At 39.4% G+C, this 13,831-nt stretch overlaps 1 protein-coding gene across 2 annotated transcripts in view; it reads left to right on the forward strand.

Annotated features, from left to right (window-relative positions):
- Window positions 1–13,831, forward strand: part of ASH1L (ASH1 like histone lysine methyltransferase) — a 213,512-nt gene that overhangs the window by 33,631 nt on the left and 166,050 nt on the right. For both annotated transcript variants that reach the window (XM_037499166.2, XM_037499167.2), the window contains one exon: window positions 15–536. In XM_037499166.2, coding sequence (XP_037355063.1) covers window positions 117–536 — 420 coding nt within the window. In that variant the 5' untranslated portion in view covers window positions 15–116. The remainder of the gene's footprint in view (window positions 1–14; window positions 537–13,831) is intronic.

Genomic DNA, 13,831 nt, shown 5'->3' on the forward strand with positions numbered 1-13,831 from the left:
GGTCTGTCCTGCAGAGAAAGAGATGCTGTTTGCAAGTTTTGGAGATCCCTGTTTTTTATGGAACACAGTTCTGTAAAATTTTTCCTAAGATTTCTTGGCAATAACATACACTTGTGATGGACCCTAGAAATACTGCTATGTTAGGATTGGGTTCTGATTCCGAAGGATTTTCAAGAAAGAGTCCCTCTGCCATCAATACTGGCACACTGGTCAGCAAGAGAGAAGTGGAGCTAGAGAACAACACAAAGGAGGAGGAGGATATTCGCAAGTGGAGTCGGGAAAGAAACATTGAATCAGGGAAAGATGATGGTTTGACTGATGCACAGCAACAGTTTTCAGTGAAAGAAACGAACTTTTCAGAGGGAAATTTAAAATTGAAAATTGGTCTTCAGGCTAAGAGAACTAAAAAACCTCCAAAGAACTTGGAGAACTATGTATGTCGACCTGCCATAAAAGCAACTATCAAGCACCCAAGAAAAGCACTTAAAAGTGGGAAGATGACAGATGAAAAGAATGAACACTGTCCTTCAAAACGGGTGAGTAGAATTCCCCACAATATGTGATCATTAAATGTTTGAAATTCTCTATTCCTATCTAACTTTCATACATCATCTAGGAAGTTTTATTTCAATCTTCATATGTCTTTTCCAAATAGTTTATTTTCTGTGCCTAAAATAGGCTGAGGCTGTTTTCAGAGATGTACAAATGAATATATTTGTATTTGTTGAATTATGGCAAATATTTTAATGGATATACCCAGATTGCTACTCCTAATGTTGTATAGTGGAAAGAATATTGAATTTGTGAGGATTAATACCTGTTGTTCCTCATAAAGCAAGTTAATATATTAAAAACTGTCCCCACTTTCCTGGTAGCTATCCAAGTATAAAGACTAATTTTTCATAACTCTGTTTACTTTTTTAGTAAAGTTTTAAATCATGTGCTGACTGCAAATTATAGTCATTGTATATAATACCTAATTTTTTTTTTTAAAGATTTGTTTATTTATTTATTTATACAAGCACTGGGTACAGTCAGAAGCATGGGAGGGCGAGAGAACTCACCAGAGCCAGAGCAGGGAACAGAATCGGCAGACCGAGGAAATACACTGCTGAGGGGAGCAGTGGGCGTGGCAGGAGAGTTCTGTGCGCCATGTGGGACCCTCACGGGCGGCCAGCTATTGAACTGACGCTGCAGAGGCTGCAGGCAGCTTCGCAGCCCAGCGCTCAACGGCTGTGCCACAGGGGAGGCCCTATAATATCTAATTTTAGACTGTAGGTATAATATGTGCCCACATGAAGATTTACATTGTATGTACACATAAGTAATACACTAGAGGTAGGGAGAAAGAATTGACCTAACACTTTTGACTATCCCTGAGAGTGAGAAATAACTTGACTTTACTGTTAGGTCCTTTTTTTTTTTTTAAAGATTTATTTATTTATTTATACAAGCACTGGGTACAGTCAGAAGCGCGGGAGGGTAAAAGAATTCACCAGAGCCAGAGCGGGAAACAGAACAGGCAGACTGACGATACACTACTGAGGGGAGCAACGGGCAGCAGGAAAGATCTGCGCGCCTTGTGGGACCCTCACCCGGTGGCCAGGGATCGAACCAGCGCTGTAGAGGCTGCAGGCAGCTTCGCAACCCAGCGCTCAACTGCCGCGCCACTGGGGAGGCCCTACTATTAGGTCCTTAATGGCAAATTCATGTGCTTTCTATATGTTCCAGAAATAATAACAATGTGGACTATTTGTTTTCCAAATTGCTGTGGCATCCAGAAATTGTTAATAGTTGCCATTCTGTGCAAATCAAAGAAATGTAATTAACTTGGATGTTTTACTGATAAATATCAACTGAATGAGTAGATGATAAATTTTTTTTAAGATTTTGTACCTGTTCTTAAAATTTTTCTTAAAGATTTATTTATGCATACAAGAACGGGTACAGGCCAGAGGTGTGGGCAGTGAGAGGATCCACCAGAGACAGAGTGGGGAACGGAACAGGCAGATTGACTGAAATACACTGCTGAGGGGGGCAGCAGGCAAGTCAGGAGAGGTCTGCTGCACCATGTGGGTTGCTCGCTGGCTGGGGATCCAACTCGTGCTGCGGTGGCTGCGGTTAGCTTCATAGATTGCATCTTAACCCCTTGTGCCACCAGGGAGGCCCTGTTCTTAAAGAAAATTAACTGGATGAATCTTGGAGTTGGCTAACCTACCCTGAATATTATTTTCGTCATCTGTGAAATGAAGATAATATTTGTTTCCACTGACCTCAAGCATTTTCATGGGGTTGGTGAACGCTTTTATCTAGACCTTTTTACTTGAAATAGTATTAGAGCTTATCTTGCTCAGTCAATTTGTAAAGGACTGCAGATGATTGTCTATAGTCTTCCTTCTATAGTGCTTTTTAAATGGCATAATCATGAAGTTTTTGTACTGAAAATATTTCACCCATAATATTTACTTACTCTCAATATATATCCCACATATTTTTTTTGTAGTAGAGTGCAGTCTGGGTTTTAGAAAGAAGTTATCTATATAGTTGCAAAACTGCTGTTGAATATATTAATTGGTTCTTCAAAGATAATGGAGAGCATGGGTTAAGGAGTCAGAACCAAATTCAAATCTCAGCTTTATTATTGTATTTAAGCAATTTGGTTTACTTACTGAGCCATGGTTTTCACTAGTAATATCTATCTTAAATAGTTATATAAATAATTAAATTTATATATGGTATCTGTTATTTGATTCTTATGAATGTTTTCCCTTCCTTTTTACAGCTTAAGGTAGGACTTCACAACCTGGTATTTTGGAAAGGTTTGGGTATAGTTGGTTGTCCTCATAGTATGATAATCTGTGCAGAAGTTTGTGTCTTTAACTTCATTTTTACATAACTCTTACCAGATACTCAGAAGGTTCATGACTCAAAAGATTAAGCATCACTGGCTAAGGAGGGAAAGAGTGACTATTGTGAAGAATGATAGTAGTCTATGAAAACTTTGGGGTTTTATTTTAAAGCAAGGTTGTTTTAACAAACATTTCCCTGTTTCTTTAAAAGTGGTCGGTTGATGCTATCTTTATAGCAAATAATAGGTCTTAAATTTCCGTTAAACACATAGATAGAGTATGCATTTTCTCTTTTTTTTTTTTGGTGGGACCCTCACTGGCAGCCAGGGAACGAACCAGCGCTGCAAAGGCTGCATTTTCTCTTTTAAAGGGACGGTTTTTTTTCATTCAGCAGTGTCCAGACAAAAACAAGGAGGGGGAGAGATTCTTGTCCTGGTTAGTACAGAATGATTTTGGTCAACTGTTTATGTAATTATTATTATTATTATCATTATTTTAAAGATTTATTTATTTTTATACAAGAGCTGGGGTACAGGCCAGAGTTGTGGGGGTCGAGAGGATTCACCAGAGACAGAGTAGGGAACAGAACAGGCGGACTAACCAAAATACATTGCTAAGGGGAGCAGCGGGCAAGACAGAAAAGGCCTGCTGTGCCATGTGGGTAGCTCCCTGGCCGGGGATGGAACTTGTGCTGCAGAGGCTGTGGACAGCTTCATAGGTTGCGTGCTAACCCCTTGTGCCACCAGGGAGGCTCTCCTTATGTATTTTTCAGGACTTTTTATGTTTCAGTTTTTAACATAGAAACCTCTGATCTGTTGGGCCTCCCCTGGTGGCGCCGGCGGTTGAGCGCAGCGCTGTGAAGCTGTCCTCAGCCTCTGCAGCACCAGTTCAATCTCAGCCGGCTGGCGAGGGTCCCACATGGTGGGGCGGACCTGTCCTGTCTCGCCCGCTGCTCCCCTCAGCAGTGTGTTTCAGCAGTCTGATCTGTTAACCGCTCTGTCTCTGGTGAATCCTCTCACCCTCCCGTGAATCTGGTCTGTACCCCGGTACTTGCATAAATAAATAATTAATTAAAAAAAGAAATCTCTGATCTGTTTGGAGTTTATCATGATATATAATAAATGCTGTGAATCCAAATTTATCTTTTTCCAGATAGCTAATAGTTGTTCCAACACTTATTAAGTATCTTTACTCCTCAAATATGAGACCTTTTACCATCTGTTGACTTTCCTTATGTGCTTGGATCTGGTCTGACTTTCCATTTTGTGTCTCTAATGTTTGTCAACATGATACTTTTTATTATGTTTTATATTGGGTGGGGCTCATCTTCATTATTCATATTTTAGAGTACTACTTGAATTCTTGCCTGTTAATTGATAAACTTAATATGATTTCAGTAAAAATAGAAATTTTATCTCAGACTTGTCCAGCTAATTATAAAGTCCATATTTTTCTCATTTTTATCTGTAATTGAACTTGGAACTTAATTGAGGGATGAATTCCTTTAATATTCTGAATTTGTTGTGCCAGGAATTAGGGAATATTACTAACATCTTTCCTGGGAGTCCTAATTTGCCTCTAGGCCATGGCTTCGTGCTTTTAAACTTTGAGCAATCTTTTCTTTTGGTATCCTTGGAGATTTTTCTTTTCTTTAGTAGTTTTCTTCCTGTGAGGCCTGCAGTGTAGCAAACGTTACATCTTATGCTGAATTGAACTATTTTATTGTAATAGAAGACTTCTTACCATATTTAGCCTGCCATATGGCTATGGTAGAAATCACCTGTTTGTTTTATAAGAAATATATTCATTATTAATTCTAGACCAGATTTTTCTGTCTCATTTTTGTTTTTGTATAGTGGACAGGAATACATTTAATTTACTGTAAAAATTTTGGTTTTGCTGCCTTGCAGCATCATATAGTAGTATCTTTGTTATCTCAAATTGTCACAGTGATATTCATTCTTCTATAGCAGTATTTAAGAAAGTGAAAGTAGAGGTGGAAGTCATAATATTTACTTGTATCTGTCACACATTAACTTAAAAGGAGAATAGGCAATGGTACATTCAGTTCTAGCATTTAAACAAAATTCCGATTTTGGAAATGTATAGCATAGCTTACTTACATTGGATAGTTTACATAGCTAAGCCTTTCCCACCCATGTGCTTTTGTGACAAGTAAAAAATAGCTAAAATATCTTGTTTCCTGTAGCAGGTAATTAAAAATTAAAACTGTGTGAACAGAAAGAGATTGGGAGATATTTCAGTTCCACTATATAGATTACAAATTAGGTCAGAGAGAATTGAAATTTGATGCTTTATTGGCTTAACATTTTGTCAGTGAATGGTTTATTTGATGTCATGTTAGCCTAGTTGAGTGGACGTAATGAACCCAGTGAATTATAAACAAAATTTACTGCCCTAATTATAATTCCCCTTCCAAAAGATGGTTTTCTGCTTAGAAAAGAAACGCCTATCCTGACTTAATAGATTATTTAAGAAACAGTTCGTTGGAGATGTAATTTGAATTTCAGTAAAGTGATTTTTATTGAGTTATTAAAACCTACATGAATCCTCGTATTCTAATTAAGGCTTACTGGCCTGAGATTTTATTAAATTATAGAACTGATAGATTAGTATAGTTTCTTTAATAAGAAAATATATAGATGATAATGATAAGATCTTACCTCTTGCTCCATATAGCTAATTTGCCTAGCAATTTTTAAATTGCTGCACAGTAATTCCATTTGTTTTGAGGTAAAATATTGAGGACAGAAATTGGTTTGATATTACTAGCTTTTGGCTTTCTTGGCATTTCTGCTAAATAGCAGCAGTGTGTATGGTTTTCTACTTTGTTTCTTTAAACTGCGCCCTATGTTAGATTAATCCAGTTTTGGTAAATTGTGTATTATTTTTTTATCGATATACTTCAAGTACTATATGTAATTCACTCTTTTAAAGTATACAGTTCAGGGCCTCCCCGGTGGCGCAGCGGTTGAGCTCTGGTTGTTCTATCCCCGGCTGCTTCCCCGGCCACCGGAGGAGGGTCCCACATGGCACGCAGACCTCTTCTGCCGCCCGCTGCTCCCCTCAGCAATGTACTTCGATCCTCCTGCCTGTTCTGCTCCCTGCTCTGGCTCTGGTGAATTCTCTCACCCTCCCGCGCTTCTGACTGTACCCAGTGCTTGTATAAATAAATAAATAAATAAATAAATCTTTAAAAAAAGTATACAGTTCAGTGGGTTTCTTAGTATATTTGGTAAATTATTGTCATAATTTGTACAACCATTACCACTATCTAATTTCAATTTTAGTGTATGTGCTGCCAAAGCAAGCACCCACTATCTAATTTCAGAACATTTTATTACCCTGAATATGTGTTTTCATTGTGTCTCTTACACTTTAAACAATGACTTAAGGGATTACTTTTTTTACTTTGTACTTTTCACAAAGGAAGGGCTGAATTCTGTATCACTTAATTTTGAATATAATCTCGTCTAGACTCACAGCATCCTTTTACTTATTTATTCCTCCATAAAATACCCTGTGCAAATAAACCAGTCATTATGATGTAATGTGATATTCCATAATAGAAACATATACAGAGTGTTTATGAAATCAATTTTGGGGCCTCTCTGGTGGCACAAGGGGTTAAGACGCAGCCTATGAAGCTATCTGCAGCCACTGCAGCACGAGTTCAATCCCCGGCCAGGGAGTTACCCACATGGCACAGCAGACCTTTCCAGACTCGCTTTTTTTTTTTTTTTTTATAGAGGCATGTTTATTTATTTATTTATTATATTTGTTTGTTTGTTTTGTTTATACATGCACTGGGTACAGTCAGAAGCGCGGGAGGGTGAGAGAATTCACCAGAGCCAGAGCGGGGAGCAGAGCAGGCAGAAGGACCGAAGTACACTGCTGAGGGGAGCAGCGGGCGGCAGGAGAGGTCTGCGCACCATGTGGGATCCTCCTCCGGTGGCCGGGGAGCAGCCGGGGATCGAACCGGCGCCGCAGAGGCCGCGGGCAGCTTCGCAACCCAGCGCTCAACCGCTGCGCCACCGGGGAGGCCCCAGACTCGCTTTTAATAATTTTAAATTTTAAAATAGTTGCATGAGCTCATTCATTTGTTCTTAGAATTGTTTCTTTGTTTTTAAAGTCTTGTGGTCCTACTTCATATTAGATTTCCTTTTAGAAGGAGGAAATATTTTAAAGTTAAAATTGCTTTTTTAAGAAAGATTTTCTATTTGACAAATTTGGGATTTCTTGTAGTAAGAAAGAACCTTACTATTTATAACTAATGTTAAATCCTACCAAAGATATAGTATCTGAATTTTGTTTACAAATCTGTTAATAATGAACTGCCCTGTTCTTCATGCAGTAATGAAAGTCAAGCAGTAATAATAGTGGGGCAGATTTGTAGAGCTTTTGAGCACAGAACTGCAACAGCAGGTGGCATTCGAGTTCAGGTTTAAGGATAACTTGCAAGGATTTAACTATTAAAGGGGTAAAAGGGATGTGACATGTATTGGGGGCTCAGGGTACAATTGGCAAGGCTTACCATGACTCTTGGGTATTGTTGGCTTGTTTAAAAATTATAGACATTACATGTGTAGATTTTTTAACCAGCTACTTCAAAATCTAGTAGGTTAGAATTCTGTACAAGAAGATAAGAAAACTTTTGTTGTTCATCTAATAGCCTCTACTCCCCTCCTAAACTTAAAGGTGGGAAAATATGAGGGTGTCATTCAGGGTCTATTTCATAACCTTGCTTTTTCATTATAAATGAATATCACTTTGTACTAATAAGTGCTTAAAGTCAGGAATTAAGAGAGGTATATATTATTGGATAAAAACCTCCCAGGGAGGTCTTTGGCTCCTTTGGAGCCCTTTAACATAAATATGAATCTTTATTCCAGTTGGGTTTATGGTCTTCCTAAAACTTTAGTTTTTCCAAAATCTGTTCTCTAGGTGGAGAGTACAGATTAGCAAAATACGGTGCCATTAATATTATTTATTATTGGGCCTCCCCTGGTGGCGCAGGCAGTTGAGATCTGCGCTGTGGGGCTGTCCGCTGCCTCGGCAGCGCCAGTTCGATCCTGGCCGGCCAGCGAGGGTCCCACATGGTGCTGCAGACCTTTCCTGTCGCGCCTGCTGCTCCCCTCAGCAGTGTATTTTGTCAGTCTGCCTGTTCTGTTCCCCGCTCTGTCTCTGGTGAATCCTCTCATCCTCCTGCGCATCTGACCTGTACCCTAGTTCTTGTATGGATAAATAAATAAGTCTTTAAAAAAAATTATTATTAAATTCACTCTTTAAACAGATTCTGTATTAAATTTGGTCTTTTTCTACTCTTCTTTGCTTTTTAACAGGCAAGTCCTAATATACTATATATATTTTACCTTCATTTTGAGAAAACATTTCAAAGTCAAGTATACAAGTTTGCAGTGCAAAGTTTTGGTACTATATTAGGAAATCAGATTTAGGAGGTAATCAGAAGCATTTTGACACAAATGCACAGATGGTAGATACATATACTAGAATATTTTAGCTGTTTTTAGTCAAACTATGTTGAATTAATAACATCTGAGAGTATATGTGAAAGCAGAAAAATGAGCCTTACAGTTGTAGGACTCAGGAGTAGCTTTCTCAGTAAAAAAACAGTGAAACAAGAGTGAACCTTGGGCCTCCCCGGTGGCGCAGCGGTTGAGCGCTGGGTTGCGAAGCTGCCCGCGGCCTCTGCGGCGCCGGTTCGATCCCCGGCTGCTCCCCGGCCACTGGAGGAGGGTCCCACATGGCGCGCAGACCTCTCCTGCCGCCCGCTGCTCCCCTCAGCAGTGTACTTCGGTCCTTCTGCCTGTTCTGCTCCCCGCTCTGGCTCTGGTGAATTCTCTCACCCTCCCGCGCTTCTGACTGTACCCAGTGCATGTATAAACAAACAAACAAACAAACAAATAAGTAAATAAATAAATAAATAAATAAAAATAAAACATGCCTCTATTAAAAAAAAAAAAAAAGAGTGAACCTTTATGGTTGTTGTTGTTTTTTTTTTTGCCAAATTGCTGAGTGACTTTCCTATAGTTCCTTGTCTAGTCCTTGCGTGTATGGGTAGGGGACAATAGAAGATTTCTAAGGAAATTACAGATACAAGCCAAAGGCAGGAGAGCTTGGTAACTTCTCATTTTAACTTCTTCATTGTGACAGTTAGGAATTGTCAAACAAGTGGAGCTTGAAATTCTCCTAAGTGCCCTAAAAAGAAGGTGGCATTTTTCCCTTTGTTTTAACCTCAAGAAGTTATCTAAGATAAAAATGAAAACTTAGAAAAATTGATTTATGGTTACCGAATTCCTTAATCAAAAAGAAAAAGAAAAGATTTCAGTATGCAGTAGAGAAAAAGAGGGAGGATGAGTGGGTGGAAAGACTCTTAAATGTAACCCAATTCTGTGAAATGTTCTGGAACCCTAACAGGCAGAGTTTAATCTAACCTCTGTGCTTCTATTGCATGTATTTTTCTGATTTTAGCATATATCACATTATATTATAATAATTTTATTTGTCTTTTATTAGTGAATGCTCCTTAAATCATTCCAGGGTGAACTTATTTTAATTTTGCATTTCTTTTTTTTTTTTTAATTTTTTTTTAAAGATTTATTTATTTATACATACATGCATTGGGTACAGTCAGAAGCGCGGGAGGGTGAGAGAATTCACCAGAGCCAGAGCGGGGAGCAGAGCAGGCAGAAGGACCGAAGTACACTGCTGAGGGGAGCAGCGGGCGGCAGGAGAGGTCTGCGCGCCATGTGGGACCCTCCTCCGGTGGCCAGGAACAGCCGGCGATTGAACCAGCACTGCAGAGGCTGCAGGCAGCCTCGCAACCCAGCGCTCAACCGCTGCGCCACCAGGGAGGCCCTAATTTTGCATTCTTAACACAGAATATACTTTATTTTTTGTAACTTCCACAATGTGACTTTATTTTTTCTTAATCAGAGAATGAATTTTTATTTATTTTATTGAAATACTGTTGGTTTACCCAGTAGTTAGTATTTTATAAGTATAGGCTCTTCCCTTTTTCCCCAGGAGCAATCATTGTAGTGTACCCACTACCAAAGCACCCATTGTCTACCACCATAGTCCATTCTGCTCTCTCCCAACTTGGTTCTCATCCCTCTATTTGGGTGCCTTAGTTCTGTGGTCAGCTTTCAAGGGCTAGGTGTTTGTTTTTTTAAAGATTTATTTATCTATGCATACAAAAACTGGGGTACAGGCCAGAGGTGTGGAGGGTGAGAGGATTCACCAGAGACAGTGGGGAGCAGAACAAGCAGATGTACTGAAATACACTGCTGAGGGGAGCAGCGGGTGAGACAGAAGAGGTCTGCTGCGCCATGTGGGTAGCTCCCTGCCCAGGGATTGAAGTCATGCTACAATGGCTGTGGAGCGTTTCATAATCTTAACCCCTTGAGTTAACCTTGAGGGGCCTCCCTACCTAGTTTTAAAGTTTGACTTTTTCCAACTCTTCCTTTGTTTCTCTATATTTCCCATATAAGTGACACCTTCTAGTATTTCAGAATATGCTTTAAAAAATGGTTTAATAAGATTGTGAACTGTGGGATAAGATCTGTAAGCATAAAGCAAATACTGCAACCACCAAAATATAGCTTGGGGATAAGGATTTGTTTCACCAGCCCTAAGATGGTGCTTTTGCATATAGTTTTATAACAACTGCTCCTAAATATTTACTTTCATTTTCTAGAAGTGTACATAGTAAAACTTCTAGGTTTATTTTACAACAATCTACAGTTTGCTCTTTTTTTTTTTTTTAAAGATTATTTATTTATACAAGAACCAGGGTACAGGCCAGATGCGCGGGAGGGTGAGAGGACTCACCAGAGACAGAGCGGGGAACAGAACAGGTAGATGGGCGGAATACACTGCTGAGGGGAGCAGTGGGCACCACAGGAGAGGTCTGCCTCACCATGTGGGACCCTTACTGGCCGGCGGGGATTGAACCTGCACTGCAGAGGCTGCGAACAGCCTCACAGCATGGCGCTCAACCACCTGCGCCATCAGGAGAGGCCCTATAGTTTGCTCTTTTTAAGAAATTACTGATAGGTAGAAATGCTACTATATGTGAGTGTTCAGTGAATTTCCTGGTAAAGGACAACTTCAGTGAATACCCTTAGAAACCCTTCATCCTGTAATAGGTCAACCAAAAAGTTTCCTTTAAGTATGTTATCACAACGCAGTGGTAAACTAAGCTATTCATAGTATCTCTGTTGTCTGTAGCAACCTCACATTAGACTTTGCTTTAGGAAAACATTTTTTATATATCAAACACCTTTTGAAAACATTTAACACATCTTAGTGACTCATCCACGAAAAAAGTGTTATCAAGTGAAACTTTTGTTATTATGCAATGAGGTTTTATGGTTATCCCTGTGCCTTTTTAATTTTTATTTTTTTTAAGATTTATTTATGAGTACAAGATCCGGGGTACAGGCCAGAGGTGTGGAAGTGAGAGGATTCAATAGAGACAGAGTGGGGAACAGAACAGGCAGATTAACTGAAACACGCTGCTGAGGGGAGCAGCAGGCAAGGCAGGAGAGGTCTGCTGCGCCATTTGGGTAGCTCCCTAGCTGTGGATTGAACTTGTGTTGCAAAGGCTGCGGATAGCTTCATAGTTTGCATCTTATCCCCTTGTGTCACCAGGGAGGCCCTGTGCCTTTTTTAAATTTTAATTTTTTTAAAGATTTACTTATTTTTGCATAGAAGAACTGGGATGTAGAGTAAAGGTGTGGGGGTTGAGAGGATTCATCAGAGACAGAGTAGGGAACATAACAGGCAGACTAATTGAAATACACTGCTGAGGAGAGCAGTGGGCGAGTCAGGAGAGGTCTGCTGAGCCATGTGGGTTGCTCCCTGGCGGGCCGGGGATTGAATTTGTGCTGCAGTGGCTGGTAATAGCTTGATAGTGCTATCAGAGCTGCACTACCAGGGAGACCCCTCTGCCTTTTTTTAAAACCAGTTTTCTCTGTATGTTTACACTCTTTACCTCTCACTAGAGAATTTGAGACTTGCTATGTAGGAGAAGATGGTCATTTTCTCTCTCAACATACGGTCTGTGGGTTGAGTGCCATCTATGAGTGTTGTCATTCTTATACCAGTTTATGAAGAAGTCCAGAATACAAGTCCATATTATCCCGCTGCTACCTTTCCACTCCCCTGTTCTTGTTGACAAAAGTTAATTTAGGCAAGAAGACCTAATGGTTTGTAGGTATCTCCTGGTCCTTCTTTGAATAGTGTTATTGTCTCATCCCCATATTGATTGTTTACTTTGGAAGTTGCTTCAGCTAGAGTTATTTTGTAGTAGAATACAATTGGCATTGAGCCCTGCTTGTGCATGGCAGCAGCTATTATGCAAATTGGCCTGGATCTTTACATTTCAGTAAAGCCTTCTTTTCTCCCTCTATTTACTCAAAACAGATAGCTAAGGGGGCGGCCATGATCAATCCTAAATCGTGGAGACAAAACAAGCTGCTATTCTTTTCCCAAAATAATGTCTGTTTGGAAGCGTATGCACCCATAAATTGTGGGGAAAAAGCAGATCCCTTGTATTGCTATTGTAAGCCACTATTATAAATATTCCAGGAAGATTAAAACTACCGTACTTAGTTTCATAAAGTGTGTCCTCAATTCTTGTTTTCATTTTGTAGTAGAAACTTTTCTAATCTGTTAGAAAAAGTTGCATTGGCCTGATTGAGCAGTTCACTTTCTCTTAAACTGTAGAATATTAGGGATATCTGCTTGAACCTGTGTTGTGGTTTATATTAATGGTGTACATAATGAGGTATGGTGAATGTGATTGTTTCTCATTTCATTGTTGATCTTGCTAATGGAAAAAGTCATTATTGAACCTAATTGATAAAAGGCAAAGTTTTCTTAGTCCCAGAGAATTAAGCCTAAATAACAGATTGACTTGCTAATTCACATTTTGCTTTTTATGATTTTATGTTCATATCTTTTATTTCATTTTAATGACTAAATCACTCCAGAGACCCTCACATACAGACTGCTCCATAACTGCACACTGCTAATTAATTTTGAAATACAGCTGCATAGAAATGAAGACTTTTGAAGTAATATCAGAATTAAAGGCCTTCTAAGATATCAAACCCTGGAGCTTTTATGAAACTTAATATGGAGGAAAGGTTGAAATACATGATGTAAGAGAAATTGTTTCCTTCTGCCCTCACTTGGTCAGCTGAAATCACTGGGTACATGGTTCTAAGTTGTATTCTTTCCCCAACTAGTCATATAGGGATTTGGGAAGAGAAATCTAGAGAAAGGTTACAGGTTAAATTAGATATGTGCTGTAGTGGTGATTTTTCTCTTGAGGAATAAAATAGGATAAAGAAAAACCTGACGAATTCATTGGCATTTTATGTTTATTCCTTAAATTATGTATAGTGAGAAGAGCTCTTTGCTAGTAAAAGTTCACACATCACATAATTTTCATATTGTTATTCTTTTGATTCCCGTAATAGTCTCTGAAGGAACTAAGCTTCCTCTAGTAATAGGTTTTGACTGACTATTGATGATAATGGGGGGTAATATGATATGTGAATGAGCATAGATTTTGGACTTCCACCTGGAATATGGAGTTCAAATGCAGCATCTAGTACTTTCATAAGATCACATAGTGGTCCTCATTTGAAAAGAAAATGTGTGATTATTTTTCTATTAAAATACTTGACTTAATTATGTGTTTTTTATTTTTTTAAAGATTTATTTATTTATTCATACAAACAGTGGGTACAGTCAAAAGCGCGGGAGGGTGAGAGAATTCACCAGAGCCAGAGCGGGGAGCAGAGCAGGCAGAAGGACCGAAGCACACTGCTGAGGGGAGCAGCGGGCGGCAGGAAAGGTCTGCGCGCCTTGTGGGACCCTCCCCCGGTGGCCGGGGAGCAGCCAGGGATCGAACCGGCGCCGCGGAG

This window comes from Talpa occidentalis, unplaced genomic scaffold, assembly GCF_014898055.3.
Source record: "Talpa occidentalis isolate TD23 unplaced genomic scaffold, MPIMG_talOcc4v2.1 talOcc4.9, whole genome shotgun sequence".
Classification (NCBI taxonomy): Eukaryota; Metazoa; Chordata; class Mammalia; order Eulipotyphla; family Talpidae; genus Talpa; species Talpa occidentalis.